Below are 26,267 nucleotides of genomic sequence, written 5' to 3'. Positions count from 1 at the left end.
GTCCATCTATGGTACACAAATTTATTTCTGTGTATGGTATCTAAAAAGTCACTTTAATGGTAAATATTCTACATTGAGTGGTAAATATATCATAAGAAGTGGTAAGTGTATAATTCTTACTACTCAATGTGAGACACTTACCATTTCATTTGAAATACTTGTCACTCAGTGTGAAAGGATTTCATAAGAAGTTGTAATTATCCCACGTTGAGTGGTAAGTGTATAATTATTGCCACTCAGCGTGAAAGTATTTTATATGTTTTGCTATGAAAGTATTCTATATGGAGCGGTGAGTATTTCACATTGAGTGATAAGTATTATACATCTGACATACTTTTATTGAATGTGGAATACTTACCACTCCTTATGAATTACTTACTACTTAATGTGAAATACTTGCGACTAAAGTAATTTTTAGGAACCATACACAAAAAAGTGTTTTGTGTTCCATAAAAAAATTCTCAGTGGAGTAGTCTGTGAATGTAATTTCACCATCTTGAGGTAGGTGGTGAGTCACCACTGTTGACTCGGTGACAGTGTTTGGTCAATTCTTCTCTCTCTCTCGCGCGCGCGCGCGGGGGGTTTTGATTCCAAAAAGAAAAAGAAACAAAGGAACCAGCAGAAAACACGAGTACGATTTTGTTAAAGACGGTGAATATAACTCTCTCCACTCATTGGTTGAAATGGAGTGAAATTTGCCACAAAGTGATATTATGATTACCATGCAATACACTTTTTAATGAGATTTATTTCATTTCAATCAATCGGAGAGAGGATAATGTTCACCATCTTAAGTGGAAGATGAACAAAACTCATCTCAGAAAGCACTGCCCAAGCCAGGGTAAATACGTCATTAACCTTACCCCCAATTTACATGTTTTCAGAGAAAAAAAGAAAAAGAAAAAAGTAGTACTACATGTTTTCAGAGAAAAATCAAAGGAAAAAGAATACCTAGGATAAAACCTGAAAAAAAACAATAGTAATATATATAGTAGTAGAAAACAAAGGGGGAAGAAAAAATGGGAAATTTTCATTTATATAATTTATGCTATAGTACTGTTTTTTGTTTAGGGGCATCTTGCATTTCTCCCAGGACCTCCATAATAGAAGTAATCTCCCCAGACATTGTTCCTCCCAGCTTTGATATCATAGCAGTTGGGATGATCCGCTAGGAGATGGAGATTCGACATGGGCAGGAGGTTATTATCCCAATCAACAACCTGCAAATTCCTGAAGTAGGATGCTTTCCGGAAGCCGTCGTCGGCGAAGCTGCCGCTACCCATTTGGGTTGACGTGTGGTATCCCCTCGATCTTGTGTTCACTATCTCTCCTCCAAACTGTATCATGCTTGCGTGGGCTCTCAAATGGCTGAACAGGAGGTTCGGCCAGTACCCGACGAGCAACCCGGACCCGAATTGGAGCCACCAGTGCCCGTGCTTTGGATCCTAGACCAACAAAAACACAATTGGTTAATTAAGCAAATAACAAGGATTATTTATTTCTCATTCCTATTCTGGGTGTTGGATTGGCTCATGATTTTATCCGGTCTTTGTTGCTTGGCTCTTTCTCTTCAACATGACTTTGTGTTTTTGAATTAATAATAATTTTTTTTTTTTGGCCAATAAAGAAAATAACATGAGTTTTTCCCAATCCCTACGAAATGCGTTTCCCTAGAAAACAAAAAAGAGAGAGATTCAATGTGGTGGTGAAAAGATGATAGTGGGAAATGAAAAGATGAAAAACAGGGAAAAGAAATGAGATTTGAAGGGAGTGCTTTTCTTCTTTTCGTTTAACAGTCAGTGCCGGGCTAGCTTACACGCATCTCAATTAATTCTCTCCTCAGTTCGGCTTAAGGGAGGCCATCCCCGCCTGACAAAGGAATTCACATGAAATTACTTTTTTTGCAGCATGACCCTAAAAATCGAACCCTAGTCAAATTGTATGGGAGGAAACCCACCAACCAACCAAGTTAACTCTTGGGGCTTTCCCATAGTAATTTGAAGAAAAAAACGTAGGCGTTTTTACCATGTCCTTCACACAAATCAACAAGTTATGGCATTTTCTCATCTTGTTCACAAAAACTAATAACCTGTCAACAAATTTTTTTTTGCTATAGTAACTCTATTCACAAACCCATCTATAACTTATTCACTACCGAAAATAATTTGACATTTTTCAACGACTTATTCACTACCAAAAACGTCTAATAACTTGATTGCTGCAAATAATTTCTCACAACTTACCCACCACTGAAAACACCCAAGGATTTCACATTGGGTGTCTGTCCAGAGAAAGAAAAAGATAAAAAACATTTCATTTTCATTACATAAAGTGAAGAGAAAAGTCTGCCTCAGGAAATCTTTCCCTAGGTAAGAAGAGGATCTTGAAAGTTTATAATATGTGGAGTACAAGGAAAGCTAAAGGAGGGGTAATAAAAGGTAGTAGTAAAACAAGACCAATTCCATATCCATTGGTTAAGCAAAGAGTGCTTTTGCAAACCCACTTCCTCTGGTGGCCAATGGGGTTGCAAGTGAAATAATTTTTCCCCAAGTACTTAGCATTACTCCCTTTCAACTCAAAAAAAGGTGCACAAATGTGTATTATTTGAATTGACTGTATAAACTACAGCAGAAATGTGCATTATTGAATTGACTGTATGAACTACATTGAAAGTTCAAAGTGTTGGACAAGCTTTCGTCCCACAATGACTTCAAGTCAAATCATATTATAGTTGTCCTAAATCCCCTGAACCGACAATAATTCAGAACTTAAGAGCATCTCCAACGGTGAGCTATATCTGTCGTCAAAGCCAGAATTTAGCTTGGCTCACCGAAATAAAAGTTTTTGCGCAATGACATTTTATTCAGAGCCAAGTTTGGCATTGCCAAAATTGTCACACCGATATCAATGCATTGTGATCTCCAATGTGACAATAATTCAAAACTTAAGAGCATCTCCAACAGTGAGCTATATTCGTTGTTAAAGCCAGAATTTAACTTGGCTCACCAAAATAAAAGTTTTTGGGCAATGACATTTTATTCGGAGCCAAGTTTGGCATTGCCAAAATCGTCACACCGATATCAATGCCGATATCAATGCGTTGTGATCTCCAATGCTTTTGATTTAACAGTAAAAAAAATATGAGTACGCCGCGAAATATCATGAACCAACGGAGCGATATTGCTAAAGGAAAATTAGTAAGATCAATCTGTAGAGAGCCAGATTTTGGCAAAAAAACTTGGAGGAGATTCTTTACCTTCCAAACCATTATGCCAATGTCAAACTGTCTACCATTGTAGGATGACCTTGGAGAGATTGCAGCCCCAATAGCAATCTTGTTGTTGGTTTGGACAAAGCCTGAACAAAGTAAGTTGTAGCATCCAGTAGCTTGGTATGCATCAGTCTACAAATTGACAGAGATCAAGTTTTCATTTTTCGATCGGCGCAGTAAACTGTTATAATTCTAAGGAGCGGAGATTATCCAGGCGTACTTACCGTCCAATAAGTGAAGAATCGAGGGTAGTTGTCTCCGTATAATTCTGGGCTAACCTGAAGATTCAGAACCCAGATGAAATAAATGATTTTTCAGACTTCTCATTGTTTCTGTTTATGCAAAAAGGAAAGAAAAAAGAGTCTAATTGGAAAAAAAAAAGAAGCTTTCTCATGAAGAAGCTGTAAGAAGTGATTAAAATGTAGACTTGCCTGCCAGCCAGCTTCAATGGTGTTAAGATCATTGCCAAAAGTCCCAGAAATGACCCACAGTTGCGACAAGCTGAACTCGAATTGATCGGTCACTCGTGGCGCCCACACGTTTAAGCTGGCTTTTGCCCCGTAATATTGTTCTCCGTTCACAAAAGCAACTGCATGCTGTAATTTCAAGATTTTCTCACTTAACATGTCCCAAAATACACTCCATTCAAAGGTTATGTAAAGCTTGTTCCTTCTGCTTAATCAGGACAAAAATACCTTCTTTGTTCTAGTTGATGTCAAAATCTGAACGGTTTGATCGTTCGGACTTGGCGGCAGTGGCGACGCCACATACAACCCACAATGGTCACATGACCCCAAACAATTTTTATTTTTTTATTTTTTTATAATACATACATAATATTTAGGATAGCCCATGCTTTGAAGTAATTTGAATATTCAATCCATACATCAATGAACATCCAATTCACAAAATTTTGAACACCCAGTCCATACATCAATGGCCACTGATCAGTGGTAAAATTACGACTATTTATTCTCTTTATTTGAGACTGTTTATATATTTTTTCATTAAGTTTCTTAATATATAAACAGTCTAAAAAAATTAAGTTCTCTAATTTTCAATTCGTTTGAACCAGTGTGAAAATATTATTTTTATGATCATTTTATCCTAAAGGGTCATAATTAATTTTTGGCTCTAGGGCTCTCATAATTAAGTATTTGTTCTTCATTTGGTTCTAATGCTCTCTTAGGGCTCTCATATGAGAGACTTAGAGACAAATATTAATTATGACCCTTTAGATGAAATGATCATAAAAATAAGATCTTCGGACCGATTCAAACAGATTGAAAATTAGAGCACCTAACTTTTTAACCATAGTTTTTAATATATAAACAGTGTTAGTCTATTTTATTTTATTTTTAATTTTAGTCCATATTGCCTTAAAAATAATCTCTTGATTTTTTTTAAAAAATATTTTTAAATAAAATGCTTAATTGCTCGGCGGCGTCTAGGCGGGCTTAGTGCTTGGTGGTGGGTCGCCGCCCGACTAGTGACGAACACCATTTAGAATACTGGGTAGTATATTGTAAGTTTTTATGAATACCCTCCCGAAAAATTCTGGAGCCGCCACTGCTTGACAAAAGTCTCATTGAAGTGCTTAGATCAACCGTCCAAAATTTAAAATCTAACGGTTCTAATTCATGCTTTTTGGGCAAGTACTTGTTCTTCTAGAGGTTGGCAAAAACTCATGGCTGTCTTTTTTCCATCATAAATGCATGTTTGCTTGCAAAGAGAATGAAGGAAAATGAAAGGGATGAAAATAACCATACTAATGGATATAGCCTTTTGGGTAGAGTTACTAGGGAGGAGAAAATAAGGGAATAATTGGGTAGACTGTCTCTTCCCTATAGATGGTCGTACCATCTAATTTCACTTGAAATGGATCAATAGACAATGGAAGGAAAGCCTATTTTTCCCAAGAAAATCAACTGATTTTCCTAGGAAAGTTTAGCCATTCTCTGCTACTCTGTGTTCATATACTAACCTCATGATCACTGCTCGCCGTGTCGCGCCTCACGCCTCTTCGCAGTTTCCTTCCGAATTTCTCTACCGAATCCGCCCGTGAGACATCTTTTTCAGTGATTCTTCTAATTGGAATTGTTCCTTCCGGGCATGATTCACCTGAATGTGTCCATAGCTGAAAAACCTCTGTTGCTGCTTCTGTGGAATCATTACCTTTTGGTCTCTCTGGTGCTTCCTGAGGGGAAAACAAAAAGGAAATGAAGTGTTTTCTGCGCTGAAAATACTCCATTTGTTTTACAACTCAAATCAGAAATGCTTGAAAGAGTAGTACCAGTGGCTTCTGTCCTTTTAGCTGAGGATGATCAAAGGCTGGTTGAAGATGAGATAATACACAATCTATCACATCACCATCAGGACTCTGAAACAAAAAATTGTAAAACAAAAAACAAAAAACAAAGCCATGTCATCAAACCTCCAAAACCCACAAGAAAACATGGATTACCATTTGGTTGCAGTTTCCAAAATCAGGTCCCGTTACTTATTTTTTAAATTAAAAGTGATGTATTATGAGAGAATGACCGACCTGTTTCGTAAAGCAAAAAATAAGAATCTTTGTGGGACGTCTGGATGGGGCTTCAGTTTTGCAATCAGTTTTCTTGCTTTTGAAACTTGTTTTTCTATTATTTTGTTCGAAGAAGTTTTCAAATTCTCCAAAATTACCTCTGTTGGAAAATGAATAGGACATGAAAACAATGAGTGTTTTATTTTCCGAAACCCATAAATTTGCAAAATAAAATGCCATGAGAGAAAGTGATCAGGGAAGAAAAGATGCCTGAATTGTCTTGACTGCAGGCTTGTTGATCTTCCTTAAATAAGCCTTTACTCTCCTCAACTTTTGCAACTCTGTTTGTGGCCGGAACGTTTGGTTTTCGGGTGAGCGGTGGCCGGAATCCGACACGATGGGAAGTGAGTGGACAGTGCCAAGGGAAGAAACAAGGAGGAGGAAAGCAACAAGTGGGAAAATGATTGGAGGGAATGTTTGGGTATGAGATTTATTAGTTTTAGAAGAAGAAGAAGAAGAAGCAGCCATGTTTGAGGATTGTTTTTTCTGTACGGTTTGTGTTTGGATGCATTGGAGTTGTCCTCTACTGAGTTTCAACAACAAGAGAGGGAGGTTTATTCCTGGATTTTATTCCATTGAAATATAGAAAGCATCTCTCTAAATATCTCTATAGAAATACAAATGTTTCTCTCTCTCTCTCTCTCTCTCTCTCTCTCTCTCTTGTGTGATGGCTGATGGTTCGGTGTTCTGACATAGGGAACATGAATATGAACCGTTCGTTATTTTTCATGAACACTTTTATGTCCCGGATTTCATTCATTTTTTTTCATGAATATTTTTATCGGGCCGGTTTCATGTATCATATCATTTTTGTCTTATAAAATAAATCATCATTAAGTGGGGCCGGGTTTCTTTTGAAAGGTGTACATATGAGAGTTTGTGGTCAAAGGAGTTTATTTGTTCATGTTTTAAAAAGCTCTAGAAAGAAACAGAGGTTTGAAGCCATTGGTGCAGAAACTAATAAAGACTGAAACATTGAGAGGTCTTTTAATAGGGTCAGTTGGGAAATTGGGTGCTAATATCAGCTAAAGAAAAAAAAAAAAATACTCTCCTGTCTCTTTATTAGAGTTTAGTATTTCATTTTGGACTGTCTCTTAATAAGTGTTCATTTTGTAAAATTAGTGAAAAAAATAGGTATTTTTTTCATTTTGCGCCTAAAAGTAGATTCATCTTTGAAAAGTTAACGGGAAAAAATATAATAATAATGTCTCTAGAGAGAGGGTAGTTATCGAAAGTAAAGATAAAAATTGATATGAAATATGTAATAATGATGTATTGTTAATAAATTGGAGTTACGAAATTAGACACGACGGAGGGAGTACTTCAATTCATTCTCAAATTCCAAACTTGGATGCCTCATGTCTGAACTTTTCCACAGGTTTTATATTTTCAACTAGGAAGTTTTTGAGTAAGTTTCAAATACAGTACAGTAATTAACAAGTATTTTTTGGTAGGTAGGAACACTAGGAAATGATGGAAAAGTACTCCCACTTAACATCCCTTGGCTTTTTTTTTTTTTTTTGCCTTTGACATTCACTGTGTTATAGTATAACATAACAGGTATAGAGACTAGCCCAGAGACCAGAATATATTTAGTACAAATTTTAATAAGTGGATCAATATATAGCGGCCAGAATTAGATTGAATCTTAACAAGTGAATCGATGGTTAATTCTCATGCTCTCTCTTGAGATTGCTATTCCAGTTGGACTTCGGTTTGGTAATTAACTAGTACATGAGACATGTTCACGAGAGATTAGTTAGGACGAAGCCCTGAGACATACTTGTAATTAAAAAAATCCACATTGTCTTACGTACTTATTGGGCCATTAAACCCGTCCAAGCAAAATGACAATTTTACCCCGGCCCCGGTTTGATCTTTGGCACTCCCAATGCACCAGAAACTGTTCAGCAACTTATTGTGCATAGCATCTTTTGGTTATTGCAGCATAGATCTTACTTCCATGTTTACTCCTATATTTGACATGCATATTGAAAATTTGCAGTGTCTTGTTAACTCGCACTTCATGTAATGATGATTCGGGCCGGAGAGATGAATGTCTGGTGGACCATATATATCTGATAAACCGCCTTAATTATAGTGATCAATCATATATGATGAAATCTTATACCAACTTTTTTGATTATTCAAGTTGATTTTTTTGACTATTTAATATCACCTGATTGATGGTTCTTATGATTACAGGCTAGACCAAACTAAAACTAAGCTTGGAATATTGTACATTTGTACCAAATGTTGTAAGGTTCATGTTTGTTTCGTCGATGAACAAATGCATCATTTGTCTCTTACTACTTGGCTGAAATTCCATTTTTTGCCATGTACAGGCATCAGAGGAACTGTTGTCACTTCAAAGGCAAAAGAACAAAAAGCAGTGCAATTATAAAGAAAACGAGCGTAAAAATCACTACCCGTTTTGTGACTCTTCTGCTATAACGAGAAATTTGAACTTTTGAGCATTGCTAGGATTAGAATTTCTAGAACACCACTGCGTCCAACCGTTCAATGCATATGAATCCACGTGTATTGAGCTGTTCGATGCATATGAATCCACTTGCACAAGCCCACCGGTGCATACCCCTGAGAACACAAAATATACAAACTAGTAACAGGCTAAAGCCTGAAACAAGAACATAAAACAACCAAAAACGTCTAACAATACAAGGACACACGATCCTAGTACACATCCAACAACCAGTCCTCAATTGGAGAAGGACACAAATGAAAAATACAGAGCGTGATCAAAATAAAGCACAAAGTTTAGTACGAACAAAAATCTTGGGGGGAGATGTGCCAAGTCTTGCAGAGCTGGCGATTGGCTATTGTACCCTCTGACATTTTTGTTTCGAGTTGTATTCGTTAGACCTTCTTTTATTATATATATATATATATATATATATATATATACACACACACACACACACTTTTGGCTAGTAATTATATGAAATCGACTTTTACATGAAATATCTTTTGCATATAATAACTACAATAATGGCTCATTAGGGAGATGTAAAACAATTAGTTTTAGCTAGCCCACTTTAAACCCTTGCTTTTACCTGTACAAGATTAGCAAATTAAATCTAATCCACTCATGAGTCAGCAATGGAAGTCAATAATTATCTTTAATTTACCCAAGAATGGTCAACTAACCATCATGCTAATACAAGTAAATGACCCACTGCACTGATTATGTCCGTCTCGCCTAACATCTTTTTTTCTTTTTCGTTTCACCGGTTCAGAAAATTGCGTTACTAGACAAGGATTTTAGACGTTCACTAATGTGTATCTCCAATGGTTGAGAGCTGAACTTCAGACAATACTCAATACTCATTATTCACACTTCTTTCCGAGCTAATCCAACCCTATGGGCCGGGCCTTTTTCCATTTCACCGGTTCACAAAATTGCATGCATAACTATACAAGTTTTTAGACATTCACTAATATGTGTATCCAATGGCTTGGTCAAGTCGAGCGGCGTCCATTACCCTCACAGGCTTCGGCTTTTGTCACATACACATTGTTCAAACTTTCTTTCCAATAAAATCCAACCGCGTACCCTTGGGGGCTTTTTTGCCAATGTCATGTTGAGTGGTGTGCGATCTCATGCTCAACCCAACAAAGTGCTTAATCATTAATCATATGTCACATAATCAAGATAACTCAAACAGCTTCCTGTTATTGTTATTATGTTTCTTTAAGTGAGAACTTCCATTTATTGGCCTACTAAGCCATATAATTGTAGTCATTCTTTTTGTTTGATTAGGTGAGAGCCTATTAGGCCTAAGTCAAGCTCCAAGGTACCCTATCCTCTCTTCTTGTTCTATGTTTTTGTTTTCTAGAAATAACCCTGACTATAATTCCTTGCATATAGTCAATTAACCCATGCAGATGACATCATGACATGTAATTACCGGTCCTAAGCCATGAAAATAGCCTCAAAGCAAATCGAATAATTGAATGTTAGTAACAAATTTAACGATTCTTTAAGATTCGATCTCGTGACCTCTCAGGGTGCAACCTGAATGTATATAGTTGTTGTAGTGCACTCAATGGGATGAAGAGTTTTGGCCCATTATTATTTGCCTTGGCATGTGGGTTGGCACTAGACTCTGAAAGAACAAGAAAGCATGGGCCCTTGCACGCTTTACTCTTTTCAGGGGTTCTGCATGCCAATAGTGCTTCCCACCTCCTAAAGGGCTCCTCTCTCTAGCTAGTTATATCATTACCCCATATTTCTTTATTTCTCTCTTCTTTTCACAAAGAGACCCACTTCCAAACCTTAGCAGGCAAGCAAAAGGTAGTGCTGCATGAGGAATATTGGCCCACAAAATGGAATTATAAATGTTGTGTTGTATATCTCACTAGAACCCTATACTCCTTTTGTAAAGTTTTTGGTTTGGGAGAATAGATTCCCCACCCCCCACAACTGAGAACAAACGAATTTTATAGTAGTATTAGTTTTGGATTAAGCTCAGAACATTAGGAATGAACCACATCTCCTCAAAACTAGTGTTGGTGACACACATAGTACTTTTTCATATAGATCAGGTGTCTAGATTAGCTTGCGCGTAACTTGATTAATTTTGAGGCTCAATTCCATTGTTGGAACTTGTGGTTCATATGTGAGAGGTACCAAGAAGTTTTACATAAGAGCCAGTTGCGAGTGTAGTAGAGTGGAGCGAAGCGCAACGAAGCGGAACGGAACCCATCATGGATCCGAACTAGACTGGGCCGAAGGCCCAGACGTTCCGTAATTTGGGGGTGCTACTCCCCCAGATATGATACGGTGTTATTAGGGCAGGAATAAAGGAGGCATAAATATGCTCTATTGCAAAACCCTAGTACTTCGATCATCAATAAAAGACTGTTCTCTCGCTCCCGTGGACATATGCGGTTTTGGAAAATCACGTATATTGCTGTGTTGATTTCTTTACTATTTTATACTCGTGAATCGTGTACGTGTGCGTTTCAATCCTAACAACCGTCTATTTGCAAGGGAGCACAATTAAAGCCGGAATAAAATTCCGTATGAACTAACCCCAAATAAAGTGATAGCATCTGTGAAATTTCGAGTATAAAATTTTAGAATAAAACGAACACCTAAATCTCACGTTGACCACCATGCCAACTCTCACCCATAGTATTATTACAATAACTCTAACATCACACCCAAATACACATCCACACTCTCATTAAGGGTGGGTTCCACACACATTTGGTGTGTAGTGTGTGCGGGCTCTACTTCTATTGTGAGTGTGGATATGTGATTGGGTGTTTAGTTGGATATGGTAGTAGAATGACTGGTATTATTATTGCATAATGGGGAGGCAGTTTGGTGAGAGCATGGGGAATAATTGTATTGAATTTGAGACTTCTGATATTGCTTCAAAAGCTGCCAAATGTGCTTGCTTTTTAAGCAGACAGCATCCAAAAACCAAGATTTCACTTTTAAAAAAGCAAAAAACAAAAAAAGGAATTGAAAATGGTGAACTGGGATAATGTACGCAGAATCATGACTAATCTGAATTTGAAATGACTGCTTTCCCAACAATTTTTGTGGGTTGGACAGCAATTTATAATTTATTTAGCAAAGAATCTTGCTGGTGCATATTCTGTGCTAGCTTCTAGTCTGATACTGTATATAGTGAGATGTAAAATGAGCGTCTTATTACGTGTACAGCACAGCAGCATAGTTATATGGTATATATTTGGTAAAAGGAAAATGATATTGGCACTGCAAAAATTAATGGTGGCACTCTAAAAAATAAAGAAAAGTAGCTTTGAAATTACACTGATTTTAGAGTGTCCACATCAATTTTTGGAATGCCAATATCATTTACCTTGATAAAAATACAAAATGGAAGCCACAAAAATTGGCTGCACCAGAATAGCAAAACACAAAGGTGAACTACCTTTGCTTCAAAAAATACATTACTTAGGTAGAGAATAAATAAGTATTGTTTCTCTTTCCTCTCTAGGTAAAGCTCAAGTCTGGGATGAAAAAAAGAAGAAGAGGGAAATGGAATGGAATGGAAAAAATAGTATTTTTATAGAAAATAGGTAAAAGTAAAACAAATAATGTTATTGTAGTAGTGAATGAGACGTGATTAGCTAAACTAAAAAATGTGCACTATTCTCTAGCATTTTTTGCTAAGAACCGGTGTACGTACATGCTTTATGTGTTTTCAATTTGCCAGAGGTTAAAATTATTGTTCATTAATTCATTCTCCATTGGATTGCATGCATAGGGAAGATAAGGCTATGATTATCTAGTGATAGGGTTATGAATGCAGGCTTGGAATATTAGAATCAATTAGAGTAAAAAACAACTTAGTGAGATTTCACTCCTTTTGATACATTTCTTAATTCTTTTTTTTTACCTGAAGAGGATAATTTCTTAATTCTCATACAGTAGGTAAACAAAAAATGTTGAGGAATGAAACTTCCGGCTGACCAAAAAAATATATATATCTAACTAGCCTGCAATGTCCATCCACTCCACAGTTCCATCAGTAAGAAATCTTTCGTTTTTCTGGGGAAAAAAAATAAAAAAAGAACAGGAAAAGAGATAAGGCCTTTTATCCCAAATTAAAGAGGTTGATTTCCAACTTAAAATTCTTGAATACTAATTGTTGATGCAGCTTTTCGTATCGTTCAGACTTCAAAGGGAGATTGTACCCTCAAACCAAGACCAAAAACTGTAATGAATATACAAATACTATTGGAGTTAAACCGGTGTGATGTTGACCAAAGGCTCTCTAAACGTACGTCGTTAAGTTTAGCCTTTTCAATATATTTTCTACTTATGCTCAAAAACCTATTAGGTCCCTATAACAATATAGGGAGGGTTTTTTGAATCATCAAGATGTTAAAGTTGAGAGAAGATGAAGATAAATTCCTTTACATAAGGTTTTCATCCAATTATAAGGGAATTCAAGATGAATTGAAGTAATTAGGTGGCTCAATCCTTTTATTTTTTATAAACAGATGTCAGGGCCAACTTGTATACATCTCAACTAATTCCGAAGCTCTGAAGATAACGACCCGACATAACTCTCAGTGACTTTAAAATTTGAAATGTTTGACATTCGTGGGAATGAAACTGGTGACCGACTTCATGGAGGAGTAATTATGGTTTTCTTATAGCTACTTGGCTAATCCCCTGGCTCAATCCCAGCATTTCCGGCACAATTACCAAAAAGCTAACAGGGAAAAGGGAGCCTTCATCATTTGAAACTATTTAGAGGTAATAATGGAATACAACGAAGGATTTTGGATTGGGAGGACTAGAGATCGCCAATGTGCCACCAAATCCGATTTTGTTCACTCTCACAAGAGAGATTCAGTGAGATGTTTGAAAGTCTACTTTTTAGCTTTTCATTTTTTATTTTTTAGCTTTTTGAATTATGATTAGAATGAGTTTTTGAATTTGGTAGAGTGTTTGAATAATATGTGTAAAATATATTTTACAACATGAATAGTGTTTGAAAAATATGTGATGAAAATGAATTATGAGTTGATTTTTTACTATGTTGCCCCTGATTATTTATTTTTTAGAATAACGATCATATTTTTTGGTTTGAAAATCCTTTTTGTTTTTACTTTATGTTTGATACTCCGTAATTGAAAGCCTCCAACAATATTTTTATTTTTTATTAAATAACAAGGACGTTATTTTTACCTGCGAAACCCACATCTTTTTTTTTTTTTTTTGCTAACCCACCAAAATATTCACTGTAAGTCACGCAAATCGACACTTCATTCATTTCTTTCATTTTTTTTTTGTTTTTTATGTAGACATCTTTTCTACTATTTGGTACTTGGGTTGAGACAATTGTTTTTCTGTGCAACGGAAATGATTAAAACTACAAACAGAGGTCAGATGAGAGTCGGGCCATCTATGGTAAACCGCTAGTACAATGTTAAGAATGCAGTAATTTTTTTGAGAAAGGTAGTGGCAGTTATGTCTTTTTCCCTTGCACCCAAGTTTAATTGAAAAATGAGAAGTTGAAAAACTCTTGGCCTCTTTTTTCATTTCAGCCTCTAAGGGGGTGTTTGGGAGTCTACTTTTTGACTTTTCATTTTCAGCTTTTTAGTTTTTTGGTTTTTTGGATTATGATCGAAATGTATTTTGAGTAAAGTAGAAGTGTTTGGGAGATATGTGCAGAATGTATTTTGAAATTGTATCAGTGTTTGGTAAATGAATATTGAAAATGAATTATTGGTTGATTTTTTACCACGTTGTCCTTTGTTATCTGTCTTTCCTTTAGCACTGCCGTACCCCTCCACTCTCTGTTTTCCTCTCTCAAACATTTTCCATCTCTAATGCTATCCTGCCTATTTGAGATAAGTGGTAAAAATCTTCTACATCTGGAATCCAAAAGCCACTCCATAAGAAAATCCAGTTTAAGAAAGATCAATTTGTCAAAAATCGGAAACCCCCAATTCATAAAACTGGGTCATTAGTCTTTAGAGAATCCTAGTGAGAGGGTACAGCAAGAGTTTGAGTCCTCATCGACATGCAATTGGTTGTTTTGGTCACTATAATTTTGGTGGATCCTGATTTTCGATGGCAATGTTTGGGGTGGTTGATTGCCGATCAGTGGTGGCGATGCTGGGTGGAACGGTGTCGTGGTGTAGATCAAGTCCGGCGACACACAAATGTTTTCCGGCAACGAGATGTGTGGTGATCCTTCTGCTTCTCCTCTTCTCCTCTCTCTCTCTCTCTGTATTGCTCTCTCTTTGGTGTCGGTAGAGGCACACAGATGTGAGGAGTGGCTAAGATGTGAGGTTAAAACTAGAAAATACAGGAGTAGTGTTAGGGTATTTTGGTAATTAACCATAAAATGGGAAAATAGCATAATGCAAAAAGGACCTCTTGGCCTCTTTTTGACTTTTATTCTCTAAACCAAAAATTGAAGAATGTGTTCTCTGTTAATGAGTTTTAAAAGGAGACAGCCAAACAACTAAAATGAAAAAAACCAAAAATTGAAGAATGTGTTCTCTGTTAATGAGTTTTAAAAGGAGACAGCCAAACAACTAAAATGAAAAAAGGAGAAGTTGAAAATGCAATAATCAACCTCCCAAACGCCCTCTAAATACAAAATCTGAGAAGTCATTTTGTCGGAATGAGGTTTGGCTTTGGGTTGCCCAACATCCAAAACCCAAAAAGTAGAAATGGAAAAGCTGAAAATGAGGTATCCAAATAGGCCCCGACACGCGGATCAAAAAAATAGGCCCCGACACTTTCACTTTCATTGGTTCAAAACGTATGGAGCCCACAAGATTAATACGCTTTTCAGTAGATTTTATTAGTGGGATCTATACTTTCTTCACCAATTAGGGTGAGGGCATAGTTCACCCCATTTAAGGAGGGCGAAGAAAACACCTAGGTCCTCGTTGATCAAATGGTTATATTCAACTCGTTTGCTTTGCTACTCTGCTCGATCAGCCACTTCTTTACCTGCTTGCATATATTTTGATCCGTTTCAAAATTTGCCGCAAGTCTAAAGTTCTTATGGTCACCCATTACAACCCTGTAGTGCAGGGGTGCACTGCAGGGTCCCTTATCCCCCTTTTACCAAGCATGATCAATGGTTATGATCAATTCGTTTGCTTTGCTACTCTTGCTCGGCCACTTCTTTGCCTGTTTGCACATATTTTGGTCCGTTTCAAAATTCGCCGCGAGTCTGAAGTTCTTACGGTCACCCATTACAACCCTTGGCTTGTAGTGCACCCCTGCACTACAGGTCCCCGGGTCCCCCTTTTACCAAGCAACAAAGATTGAAATACCCACATCAATATTCTCAAGACTACCCACTTTAAGGCCACAGTAGCAAACGACAAACCATGGCATGCAACAGTTGGGCATAGTTTCTCTACAATCAGTGGATGAGTCCCACAGCAGTGTTTTCTGTTTAAGCAGGAAATGTTGCAAGCTGAGTTACAACACTGCTTCTCACAGCCCTACATTGGGGGATGAAGCATGGGGACTGATCATCTTGAATCAATATGGAAACCATGTGCTGCGAAGTCACTCTTTTTCAACTATCTTTATGGAAGAAAAAGCTGGAAATAGTGTGGTTTGGCTTTAAATAGACAAACAGTAGCCCCAACAAGAATTTACATTCAAGAATTGAAGTTCATCTAAAAGAGAGAGAAGAAAAAAAACAAAGTTTCGCCTTCGGTGCAACGCGATCAACCAGATTGGTCAGTGTATGGGGAAACGTTCTCGACTCTGATCACTTCTCCCTTGCGAATCCCATGCAAAAGGTCGAAAATATTGATAGCTACGAGATGGTGAATTGAGGAGAGTTGAGCGGTCCACCAATTGATAACTTGCACTGAGGAGCTCCAATTCCATCCTGCATATATATGGTTTTCCTTTCCTTTTTATATATAGATTTTTTTCCGGGTGATGAGGGTATCTGAGATTTTTACACCAAACATTTTCTCATATACATGTGGTGCCTTTGTCTCACGCATGGCAAGTACGCCTATGGTAGGGCCGAGGGGATCAAGCACTTCATGGAATTCGTCATATACTTCATGAGACACTTATTACAGATCAACTTACCGATCGACTAACCAGGATATCTTATATTCATGATGTTAATGTAAAACTACTACCGCTAATCCCAACTTGGGAGTCTATGAAAAACAAAAGATGCAATAGTTTTTTCCCATACTAACAATTGTAAATTTGGATAGTAATTTCTTTTTTCAATAAAAAAAACTACTTAATATACGTATTCATGCCAAGAGTTATCTTGAACTTTAACCTCATTAAAGGCAAGTTAGCAGGCAATGGAATATGATTCTGTCTGTACCACTAGATGTATCCATAGCTATCCATCATTGTTCTTCTCAATTTTCCTCACTCCCACAACAGTCAAAAAAATTCTCAAAGCAAGGCATCATCTTTTACCTGTCCAAAGAGAAAAAGAGAGGAACCATTTTCACATTCTTCCACCACATCCGCTAATCACTTTGCTTAAAGCAATTTCAACAGCAGAAAGGAACCATTAAGTTGAATATTTTGACATGTAATAATTGACAACACCAAACCTCTTTCCCATTTCACTATTACCGGTATAGTATCTCTCTCTTCTTGCCAAAAACACTTGGAAAAATTTGCAGTAATTTTCTCCTCACTACTCCAAAATCCATAGCCGAAATGATGAGTGGAAATGCAAGATCGGCAGGGGAGGCCTTCTGCAATGGGATCGTTCGACGAATGGTGAGCCTCCCTAGAACCCTTTTAGGAGGTTTTTCAAGAGTAATTAACAATCCCAGAAGAAACCAACACATACCTTCTAGTTTTCCTATGCCATATCCACCAGAGCCAGTACCTATTCAAGATGAGTGGGCTTTTCTAGCCAGTTTTGAGGGGCAGTTTGGTACATTGCATCCTTTCTTCTATGCTTGTCGATTCGTTGAGGCTCTTAGGATAGCTGAGGAGGAGCACAAGTTCGTGTTCCTGTACCTTCACTCACCGGATCACCCCTTCGCGACGTCCTTCTGTGGGGAGACATTGTGTTCAGAGGTTGTGGTGCAGTTTCTTGATGCAAATTTTGTTTGTTGGGGTGGACTTGCTAATGGGGGTGAGGGTTTGTTCATGGCAAATACATTGCGGCCTCCTAGCTTCCCTTTTTGTGCGGTTGTGGCCCCTGCTCCTGGTGATAATTTAGCTGTGCTGAAACAGGTGAGTTTGTTGTTTCTTTCATATGCTAGGAATATTTATGAAAATGAAAACCAAAAATAAAGAATCGTGTTGAAGAATTGATTAGTCCTGGAGTTGAATGCCTCCTTGAAGAATTGATTTTTATGAAATCTGTAGAAACCAAATTAAAGGTCAAATCCTTTTCGATACGCCAAATTCAGACTGGTTAGTGATAGAGCGAATAGATCGGTTACTGACCCGAGTGGAATAATCCATCATATTCGTGTACCGAAACTGTTGTTTGTTATCTCCACACTATCTTAGGGTTTGGAGTCTATTATGTTGTTCTGTGTACCCTTTGCAAAGTTCAGTGCCATGGTCTACAATTCATATCTGCATTCGGTGAAATGAAATTTGGTTTCATAGTAGTGCAATATTACTATGAAAGACGGCAATATAACGACTGATGGGAAATTGAATTGACAGATATTGTTTGTTCATCAAATAGTTTTGAAGTCCAATGACCCGTGAAATTTACTTGAAAGACTGGCAATATAACGACGAATAGGAAATTGAATTGACAGATATTGTTTGTTCATCAAATAGTTTTGAAGTCCAATGACCTGTGAAATTTACTTGCCGGTTGCCCATGCCTATCTCTGTGTCTAATAACTTTTATCATTAACTGATTAAAGCTTTTGAACCATTTTCGACATTTTTTATGCATTTCAGGTATTAGACAGAACTTGAACAGCCAATATACTCAAATGATGATTTATCTAAGCAAATATGAATAGAATTGCTATAAAAAACAAACCTGGTCTTTTGCCTTGTACAGATAGAGGGTCCAGTTTCGCCCGCTGAATTGTTGGAGATCCTGCAAAAGACAATGGAGGAGCAAGGACTGGCTTTCGGTAGTGCACGAGCCAAGGAAGAAGAAAAGAGAAGGGCAAATCAGCGGTTGAGAGAAGAACAGGATGCAGCATATTTTGCGGCACTACATATAGATCAGGTGCATTTGTTTACACAATATGACTTGCCTTAATTCCATTCCAGATGTTCATCAATTGATTCGACTATTATTCAAATTTCTTGTCGTTCCAGGAAAAAGAGAGACTCAAGAACTCACATTCACTACAAAGAGTTCACAAACAAGTAGACAGTCAGAAGCATAAACAGAATCCAACACAAAACCAGGCTAGTAAAGTGAAAGAAGCAACTACCAGCAGAGAAACTCAAGCGACAAATATATCAAGTAAAGGAAATGGAGCTCAGGTCACCAAGGTATAACCGTAGAACGAAATTCTGTTTACAGCTTAAAATTGCGAATTTGTAAGTTTAAGTAATAGTTGTGATGATTAATTGGCTGTATGATTGTTCAGATACTGATACGGTTTCCAAACGGGGAAAGAAGAGAGCAAAGCTTTGTGTCCACGGACAAGATTCAGGTGATTTATCGGTTTATTGATTCACTGGGGTTGCCTGGAATTGGGAACTACAGATTGATTTCAAGCTTCCCAAGAAAAGTCTATGGTGTTGATCAGATGGGAATGACACTCAAAGATGCCGGTCTTCATCCGCAAGCAAGTCTATTCTTAGAAGTTCTGTAACATTAGTTTGCACTATGAACTTAATAGCTTACATAGTTCATGAATTTACATGGTGAAAGAGGTGCTACCTTATAGGACCATACGCCCGACTTCGAGTCTTGTCTATGCAATCTGAAGCTTTTCCCTCAACCTATTCCAGTTATGTTTGTATCGGTAATAGAAGAAACTGTATCGAACGTATTGATGCTCGTGTTTTCGCAATTTTAGGAATGCTTGTTTCACTGTTTTTTCTTGTTGAGAGGTGTTTGACTTGAAATTGCAGAATCCCCATTTGTAGCTTTCTTTCAAACATTCCTGCTTCAGAAACATTAGCTCAGATAAATCAACAAGTAATATACTGAACTAGTGAATTATGTCTTTATAAGGGGTCTTCATGCACTTGTTCGGTAAATAAAATCCAATTTCAACTCTCCTCAGGTTGCTGATAGGAACACAAAAGAAAGGGAATAGAGATTTAAACTCGAATTGTCCAGCTTTTATTAGTGAAAAAAGATGCAAGACAACTTCTCTCTCTAACCCGGAGCATCCCTCCAAAAAATCCTACCCGCCTCTCTTCGTTTCCCTCCCTCCCCCTAGGGTTTCACCACCCTTATGTAGCGGCGGGAGGGGAGGGCCATCCTCGTAGCAATCTCAAATTTGAGAGTTTCTTTGTGTTATTCCCTCTTTTCCTTTCTCCTTGCCTTTCCCTTCGTCATTGAGGTGCCGCTTTAGATTCTGACAGTGGTGGTGGTGATGGCTCTCTGCTGAACGAAGGCAGTTGTGGTGGCGGTCCAATGACAAATCAAATTAATTGGGTTGCCGGCCTTGATGCTGTGGGTGTTTGGGTTTTTAATCGGTGTGAGGATTTCTTTTGTGCATAAGACTGCGAGTGAGGTTTTCTTTTGTGCACAAGACTGCGAATGGGGCGACTCATCCTTTTGCTAGGATAGGTAGTAGTGGTTGGTTTGTTGCTATCCTCTGCAGTTTTCTAGTCATTTGATTAAAGACGGATGTTACTTCTAGGCGATTTAAAAAACACTTTAACAGCTAAAAAAAAAGTAAGAAATAATGGCTAGTAATTATTTTGTCGGAAACCTAAGGTAAACTGTTCTTGCATAAATAGGAAGGTTTTGAGGCGTGCACCCCATATCTACAAAGAGAAGGAAAATGCAGAACTCAAAAATTCTTTTCCACTGGCAGAAGGCTTTTATAAAGGAAAATCTCCAATGACAATAATTGCTTTGCTTTGCTTTGCTTTTCTTTTCTCCGGGTACGTTAGTCAAGTAGTAATTCTCCCGTACTTTCCACCTCTCTCTCTCTCTCTCTTGGGAGAAATATTTGCAAAATCCAGGAGAGAGAGGCAACCTTTTCCATTTACACCCCTACGCAAAACAATAGCTCAGTAAGATGAAACTTTAGTGTATCAGATTAACCTCCAACAGCATCAGTAATATACAAGTAACAACACAAGCAACAGCACACAACGAAACCAATTCTACTGACATGATTTTCTGTCAAAAACCAGCTACAGAATTTGTGGCAACACTTTTCAGCAACCATTTCACATGATCCTTCAAGGCTCAAGCAATCAACACGTGACAGAATTCGTTGATGAAAAAATGTACAATACTTGCGAAAAATAGTTAGGGGCGTTGTTTGGGACGAACATAAGATGGCAGAGATAGCCCAATAGCAGCAACCCTCTTGCTTGGCATCGGGAACTTGAGTTGACAACGATAAACTATGAACAATAAGGATAAAAGAACAATCAATAGGAAAATGGAAGAAAATATAACCCCTCTATTGTTTTCGTGTATAATGTTGCTGTGATCTTTAGAATTAAGCCACAAGAACTTTCCTTCTACCAGTGCAGCTCCTAACGTCCAAGAAACATCTCCCGGACCAAACATTATCTCCTTATTGCTTAGACAAAGAGCATTCTCAATGAGCGATGCCAAATAGGGCACCCGGAAACAATATTGTGCAGCATAATTTTGGTTTCCAGAAATACTGATCTGACTTGAACATAACTGCTGGCCCTTTTCCCAAATCTTTGTCAAATTTGCCCTCGGGCTCAAATTTAACTTGGTGTAAACAGCGAAAAATCCAGACAAGGCATGAAAGCGTGAAACACGGTGGGTGATAGCTTTCAAATTAACCGTCTTACTGTCTGCAGGAAAGAAGTGGAAAGTTAAAAACTGAAGTTCTTGCATAGTCTTCTATTGTCTTCAATTTTCTTCTGGGAAAATATGATTGCGAAAAAGTCACCATAGCAAGTATATACAGCTACGGTAGCTACCAAAAGCTGAAACCGTGGTCGACTAAAATAAACGAATACAGCAAATTTTATGAATTCATAAGTGGCAGCCAGACAGAAGGCTACACTGGTACACATACTTTGAGTGAAACCTACGGGTGATGAAATAGTATGATTATTATATGCGTTGACATTGGTTCCACAGATGATATCAATTTCATAAATATGGGATGCACCATGCTTAGAAGCTACAAGAAGAAAACATAAGAATGCATTCATGAACAACAGCATTTTGTTCCCTTTGTTTTGTCATTTTTCCGTTGGCAACCATAGATTAGTAAAAAACATGAAGGTATGATAGCGTGATTATGTTTGGGTTGATAAACAACAAGAACCAAAGGGCACCAAATGTAAGTCTAAAAATGCAGGCACAGGCACAAGTACTAAAGTAGACGGCAATGTTCGAAACTGCATCTGTTCTTGGATACGTGTCCCTAGAACTGATTGTAATAGGCTGCTTTGTTTAGACTGGCTTTATCTCTTCAAGTGTCGTTAAGGCTGCTTGAGTAGTGCTTTGGGATGGGAATGTGTCCCTGTTTGTTGCTGGAGTGGGCTAGTACTGGTTATTTGCTGGGTGGGTGTTCTCGTTTCCAGGGGTATGCCCCTATGATCTTTTTTGTTTTGTTTGAGTGTTAACAAAGTAATTTACCCCACCAAAAATGATGCACACTGGTTCTCACAAGGGAGCAAGATGGCAGCAGTACATCTTCACAAGCAGATTAAGGCCTAAACCACAAAATCAGCAGTACATCTTCACATGCAGATTAAGGCCTACATCACAAATTATTTAGGTGTATTAAACGTACTACACGGACACGTCAACGAAAAGAACTTTCAAGCTTTCCGTAATATATTTGAAATTTTTTGATCCTTTTAAATGGGCCGTGGGGACCACCTTAAACAATAAAGATTTTACCCTGTAATGAGCCAGGATGAAGGAACGCTATGAGGGCGGTTCAAAATGAAATGCAAGTCTTAGCAATTTCAAGTCAAGAATTGTGAATATTCGTTGTGAAGGATTTGAATTGCTGGAACTGGCAGTGTCTAACCTAAAACAAACAAGTGGAATACATTCCTGGCTTCAGAAATTATATGGAGTGCCCAACAACCAAGTTAATCCTTCCCACTGCTTTAATATATCTTTTTCCCGAAGTGATGGAGGGATGAATGGGAAAGTAATTTTATTGCTTTGAACACCAAAGAAATAACCAGTGGGAATCACAGTACTGCTAGTGCATCTTCAGAAGACTAAATTGTGGGTAGTGACTAACCCCACGCGCAAAGGTAGAGGCAGACACATGATTTGTTCTTCAAGAGGGCCTGAACAACATGTATTTCTAGTTGAGAACGAAACTTATATTTTACAAGTATATATTGCTACTTGGTAGAGCTGAGTTTGTGTGTATATATGGAACCATCATTCAATTTTGCGCAGGCGATCCAAGAATAGTTGATAACTTAAAATTATAGGGAGCTTTTTCCCACATATACACAAATTTCATGATTTATTTTCATCCAAGGGACTTGCAGTGTTTAATCTTATAGAACTTTTTCAAATTAACCTGAAAAACTAGTGCAATTAAAGAAAATATTTAGAGTTGTTTAGGGGCCCTGACACCCCCTTGTGTCCGCCCTTGCGCAAAGGAAGTCAGCGTGACAAATCTCCATAAAAGTATTATATTCACATCTGTTAGTATTTTGCATAAATAAAAGACTTCTTGCGGTAGCAATACTCCAGTGATCCTACTGTCAGGCAAGGTACTTACAGGTAACATACAGCTCTAACAACTTTTGATAATATAGATCTTCCCTGAGCATCTAGGAGGGGGAGGGGTTGTTTTGACTTCGAAAACCCAAGATATAAAACCAACCAAGCAGTAAAACATATTTTCATAGCAGAAAAATTGATGGCTTATCCTATCTTTGATGCTGTTCTCAATAGTTGTGTAGTACATTCAAAACAATGGCTTATCATACATTTGTCGGAAAGGAACAAAAGAAGAAGAATAAGAAGAGTTGTTCTCAGTGTTCAGTAGGTATAACGATCCCGTAACGGGGTGTAACTGTCGTTACAGACCGTTATGCGATACGTAATTTTCATAACGCTGTTATTTTCACCCATAACAGTATCGGACCTTCAAAAACCTGTTACATAACTTTTTTAAACCCTGAAGCCTAGATAAGTTCCCTGCTTCTACCTGGCTCTGTATCAGAAAACTTATGACTATAACCTCATCTAAGCTGCTGGATTTTCCTAATAGCTTGATAACAAAATGAGACAAAACTTTTGCTATAGATGGAATAAGTCAAAAGGTCACAGAGTTATGTCGTAATGCAACATACAGCCAAATCAATGGGCAAGCACTTTTCTGAGTCTTAGAATATAAGTTTTGCAGTAATCAGACCAAAACAGTAAATTGATATATTTTAAACAGCAGGCTAGTCCACCAACACTGGTATAGGAAGATATAAGGTGCTATTATCACGTGAAAAGTACAAGCCTTGTGGAAGTGGTGTTACTTTTCTTGGTTCTACTACGTTGACTTTCCCATCCCCCTTGTTTATAAACAAGCAGGGAAAAAAGTAGTCTTCTGCACTGCTCATATATTTTCATGGGAAGAGACAGCATAGACATAAAGAATGCTTAAAAGATAACAACCGTGTTTAAAATTTTAACCGCTGAATGTGATATAGAAAGCATGTAACTAACCACTTAAAGAAGCCCAGCCTGCTTCGCATTTTGAACTATCTGTTAGCGAAGACCAGTCTGAACTGCTTGAATTGACAGCTGCAGCCCTTGCCAGAACTTGGCACATCTCCCAGTTTGGTTCTCCAACTAATGTTATCGTATTTAATTCGTTTCTCTGAACTTGACTATGAAAACCTTCGGAATCATTAGAACCTAGCCCAAAGCAACCTTTACAAGAATAACTTTGCATAAAACTAGAACTCAGACAAGGATGACTGACTTCAAAGGTACCCTGGACACTTTCTTTTAGTGCCTGTGAATGACTCAGCATAACGACTGTCCTGTCAAATGCCTCATTCAAACCAAATGCAGGCAAGGAGTAAGCTAACATTTCATGTTCAAAAGACCCAATCTTTGATTTCATAACAAATTCATCTTCATCCGATTCATCTATTTCCGCCACCACTTGTAAAGACGAACCTCCTAAATCAAGAAGTCCCAAAGTGGGCAACCTTGTAGACTTGTTAAAGATCCCCATTTTATAGTTCAGAGCGACCCAACCATAGTAAGCTTCTTCTTTCCCGCTCAAAATCCTAATCCAACTCTTTTTATACATAAATCTGTGTTCTTTTATGACATCCTCTACATCGTCCAAAACCTTTCTAGCATCCTTCCATGGCAAACTCCTTAGTCCAGCGGTAGCTAGAACGAATATAGGAGTACCCCCACGCCTTTCAGGAGGTACCCATTGTTCCGCCCAGATAATCAACGGCTCCAACAACACCCTAACTCCAGAAGAATTACCAACAAACTTATCCAACCCGGGTTCCGTTTGCATGCAGTGATATTGACAGCTGTCTTTCCTTGAGGGAGCATTAGTTGCATTATCAGGATAAGAATGGATCAGGATAGGCAAGTCTCGATAAATTAATCCACCTTTCAACATCCACTCATAGACACTTACCCGAGTCCCCGTGCTACCACAATCCACTACCACAGTAAAATACATCATTTCCGATGTATACAGATCCTTCCCTGGTCTTAAAACAACATATACACCAACTGAGAGTAACAACAGGCTAAGTAAAAGGGACAGGCCAATTTTAAATGCTCCGGGGCAAATTTCCAGCATTGGCAGTCTAACTTTTGAAGGGGATCTTGGTTCCATTGCCAAGCTACAATTATGAAAGAATTGTAAATCTTAAATTTGGTGCAGAATCTGTGAAGGAAGAAGAGGGTGACATAATGCTTCAAATCCTTTTGACATTCACCCCTACCGATTCTTGTAAATCTGGTGTGCACTTGGTTAGTAACAAATTGTCTGCACGATGCATAAACCCCATGATTCAATCTTTTCCCAACTGCGGTTGCACAAATAATATCAACCTCGAATTACCCTCTAATTTTCTAGAATGCCAAGAAAACGGAGGTTTATTTCTGCAAAAAAAAAAAAGAACTCCATGAACAAGAACAAAATGAGAACGAAAAATTGCAACAAGAAATTTCAGATTTCGAAAATGGTTGTGGTTCTATCATTTCTATTGCAACCGGAGGTGTCATTTTATATACGGCGTGATCGTGAATGGTGAAATAAATTGATCACAGGGGTCATATCAGCTGTTATTATAATAGCCATTGAAAGCACCACACTTCGGCGCGGGTTTGCACCCAAGCATTTTGTGTCAAGCACAAGGTTTAAGGCAGTTTATGTTATTCAATCAACAATGCAAATCAAAGATTTCTTTACACCGAGTCGAAAACACCCACACTCCAGATAATTGGAGGGGAAAAAAAAAAGTTCAATTCTTTTAGTACCACTTTTCATCAATTACTTCCTAAAATCGCACATATTGTAGAGTAGACAGCAAATAAGAGAAGTGGCACTAAATTTACTGATCTCGAAGCGATTGACGAGTTCGTCGACTATGGTTGAACTCTGAAGTGATATCGTGATTCAAATGAATGAAAGTTGGAACTCACCGCGTTCTTGTACCAGACCTTATGCATCGGACAACCGCACCACATCTCTCTCTCTCTCTCTAAAAGCGAGAGAAAGAGAGGAGCGAGAAGTAGTGAGAGGATGCGGAGCCAGCGATGGATGGACCAATTGAACATGACCCGAATTGTTTTTTTTTTA

The 26,267-nt window shown here is 37.8% G+C and overlaps 3 protein-coding genes and 1 long non-coding RNA gene across 8 annotated transcripts; 1 reads left to right on the top strand and 3 right to left on the bottom strand.

The window, feature by feature from the left end:
- Positions 1 to 733: 733 nt before the first annotated feature.
- On the bottom strand, positions 734 to 6,564 carry LOC131335872 (protein neprosin). Its single transcript, XM_058371426.1, has 7 exons — positions 6,066 to 6,564; positions 5,565 to 5,651; positions 5,256 to 5,468; positions 3,703 to 3,867; positions 3,496 to 3,549; positions 3,257 to 3,403; positions 734 to 1,445 (listed from the first exon to the last, which is right to left on the bottom strand). Exons 1-7 carry the CDS (start codon positions 6,321 to 6,323, stop codon positions 1,068 to 1,070), a joined length of 1,302 nt encoding a protein of 433 aa, XP_058227409.1. The 5' UTR covers positions 6,324 to 6,564; the 3' UTR covers positions 734 to 1,067.
- An 8,719-nt stretch (positions 6,565 to 15,283) lies between these two features.
- On the bottom strand, positions 15,284 to 17,327 carry LOC131335870 (uncharacterized). Its single transcript, XR_009202668.1, has 2 exons — positions 17,186 to 17,327; positions 15,284 to 17,087 (listed from the first exon to the last, which is right to left on the bottom strand). It is a non-coding gene; the product is annotated as an uncharacterized LOC131335870 (long non-coding RNA).
- Positions 17,050 to 19,371, top strand: LOC131335869 (plant UBX domain-containing protein 10-like). Its single transcript, XM_058371422.1, has 4 exons — positions 17,050 to 17,577; positions 18,374 to 18,547; positions 18,640 to 18,819; positions 18,918 to 19,371. Exons 1-4 carry the CDS (start codon positions 17,050 to 17,052, stop codon positions 19,143 to 19,145), a joined length of 1,110 nt encoding a protein of 369 aa, XP_058227405.1. The 3' UTR covers positions 19,146 to 19,371.
- A 1,336-nt stretch (positions 19,372 to 20,707) lies between these two features.
- LOC131335868 (probable apyrase 7) lies at positions 20,708 to 26,267 on the bottom strand. Of its 5 annotated transcripts, none has more exons than XM_058371417.1 (4): positions 26,111 to 26,267; positions 25,408 to 25,567; positions 24,152 to 25,305; positions 20,708 to 21,294 (listed from the first exon to the last, which is right to left on the bottom strand). In XM_058371417.1, exons 3-4 carry the CDS (start codon positions 25,296 to 25,298, stop codon positions 20,768 to 20,770), a joined length of 1,674 nt encoding a protein of 557 aa, XP_058227400.1. In that variant the 5' UTR covers positions 25,299 to 25,305; positions 25,408 to 25,567; positions 26,111 to 26,267; the 3' UTR covers positions 20,708 to 20,767. The 5 variants fall into 5 exon arrangements, with proteins under 5 accessions (XP_058227400.1, XP_058227402.1, XP_058227401.1 ...); XM_058371419.1 differs by having other exon boundaries at positions 25,408 to 25,451; positions 26,111 to 26,254; XM_058371418.1 differs by having other exon boundaries at positions 25,408 to 25,491; positions 26,111 to 26,243.

The sequence above is a fragment of the Rhododendron vialii genome, chromosome 8a, assembly GCF_030253575.1.
Source record: "Rhododendron vialii isolate Sample 1 chromosome 8a, ASM3025357v1".
Taxonomy (NCBI): Eukaryota; Viridiplantae; Streptophyta; class Magnoliopsida; order Ericales; family Ericaceae; genus Rhododendron; species Rhododendron vialii.
This window is presented reverse-complemented; position numbering and strand designations above follow the sequence as displayed.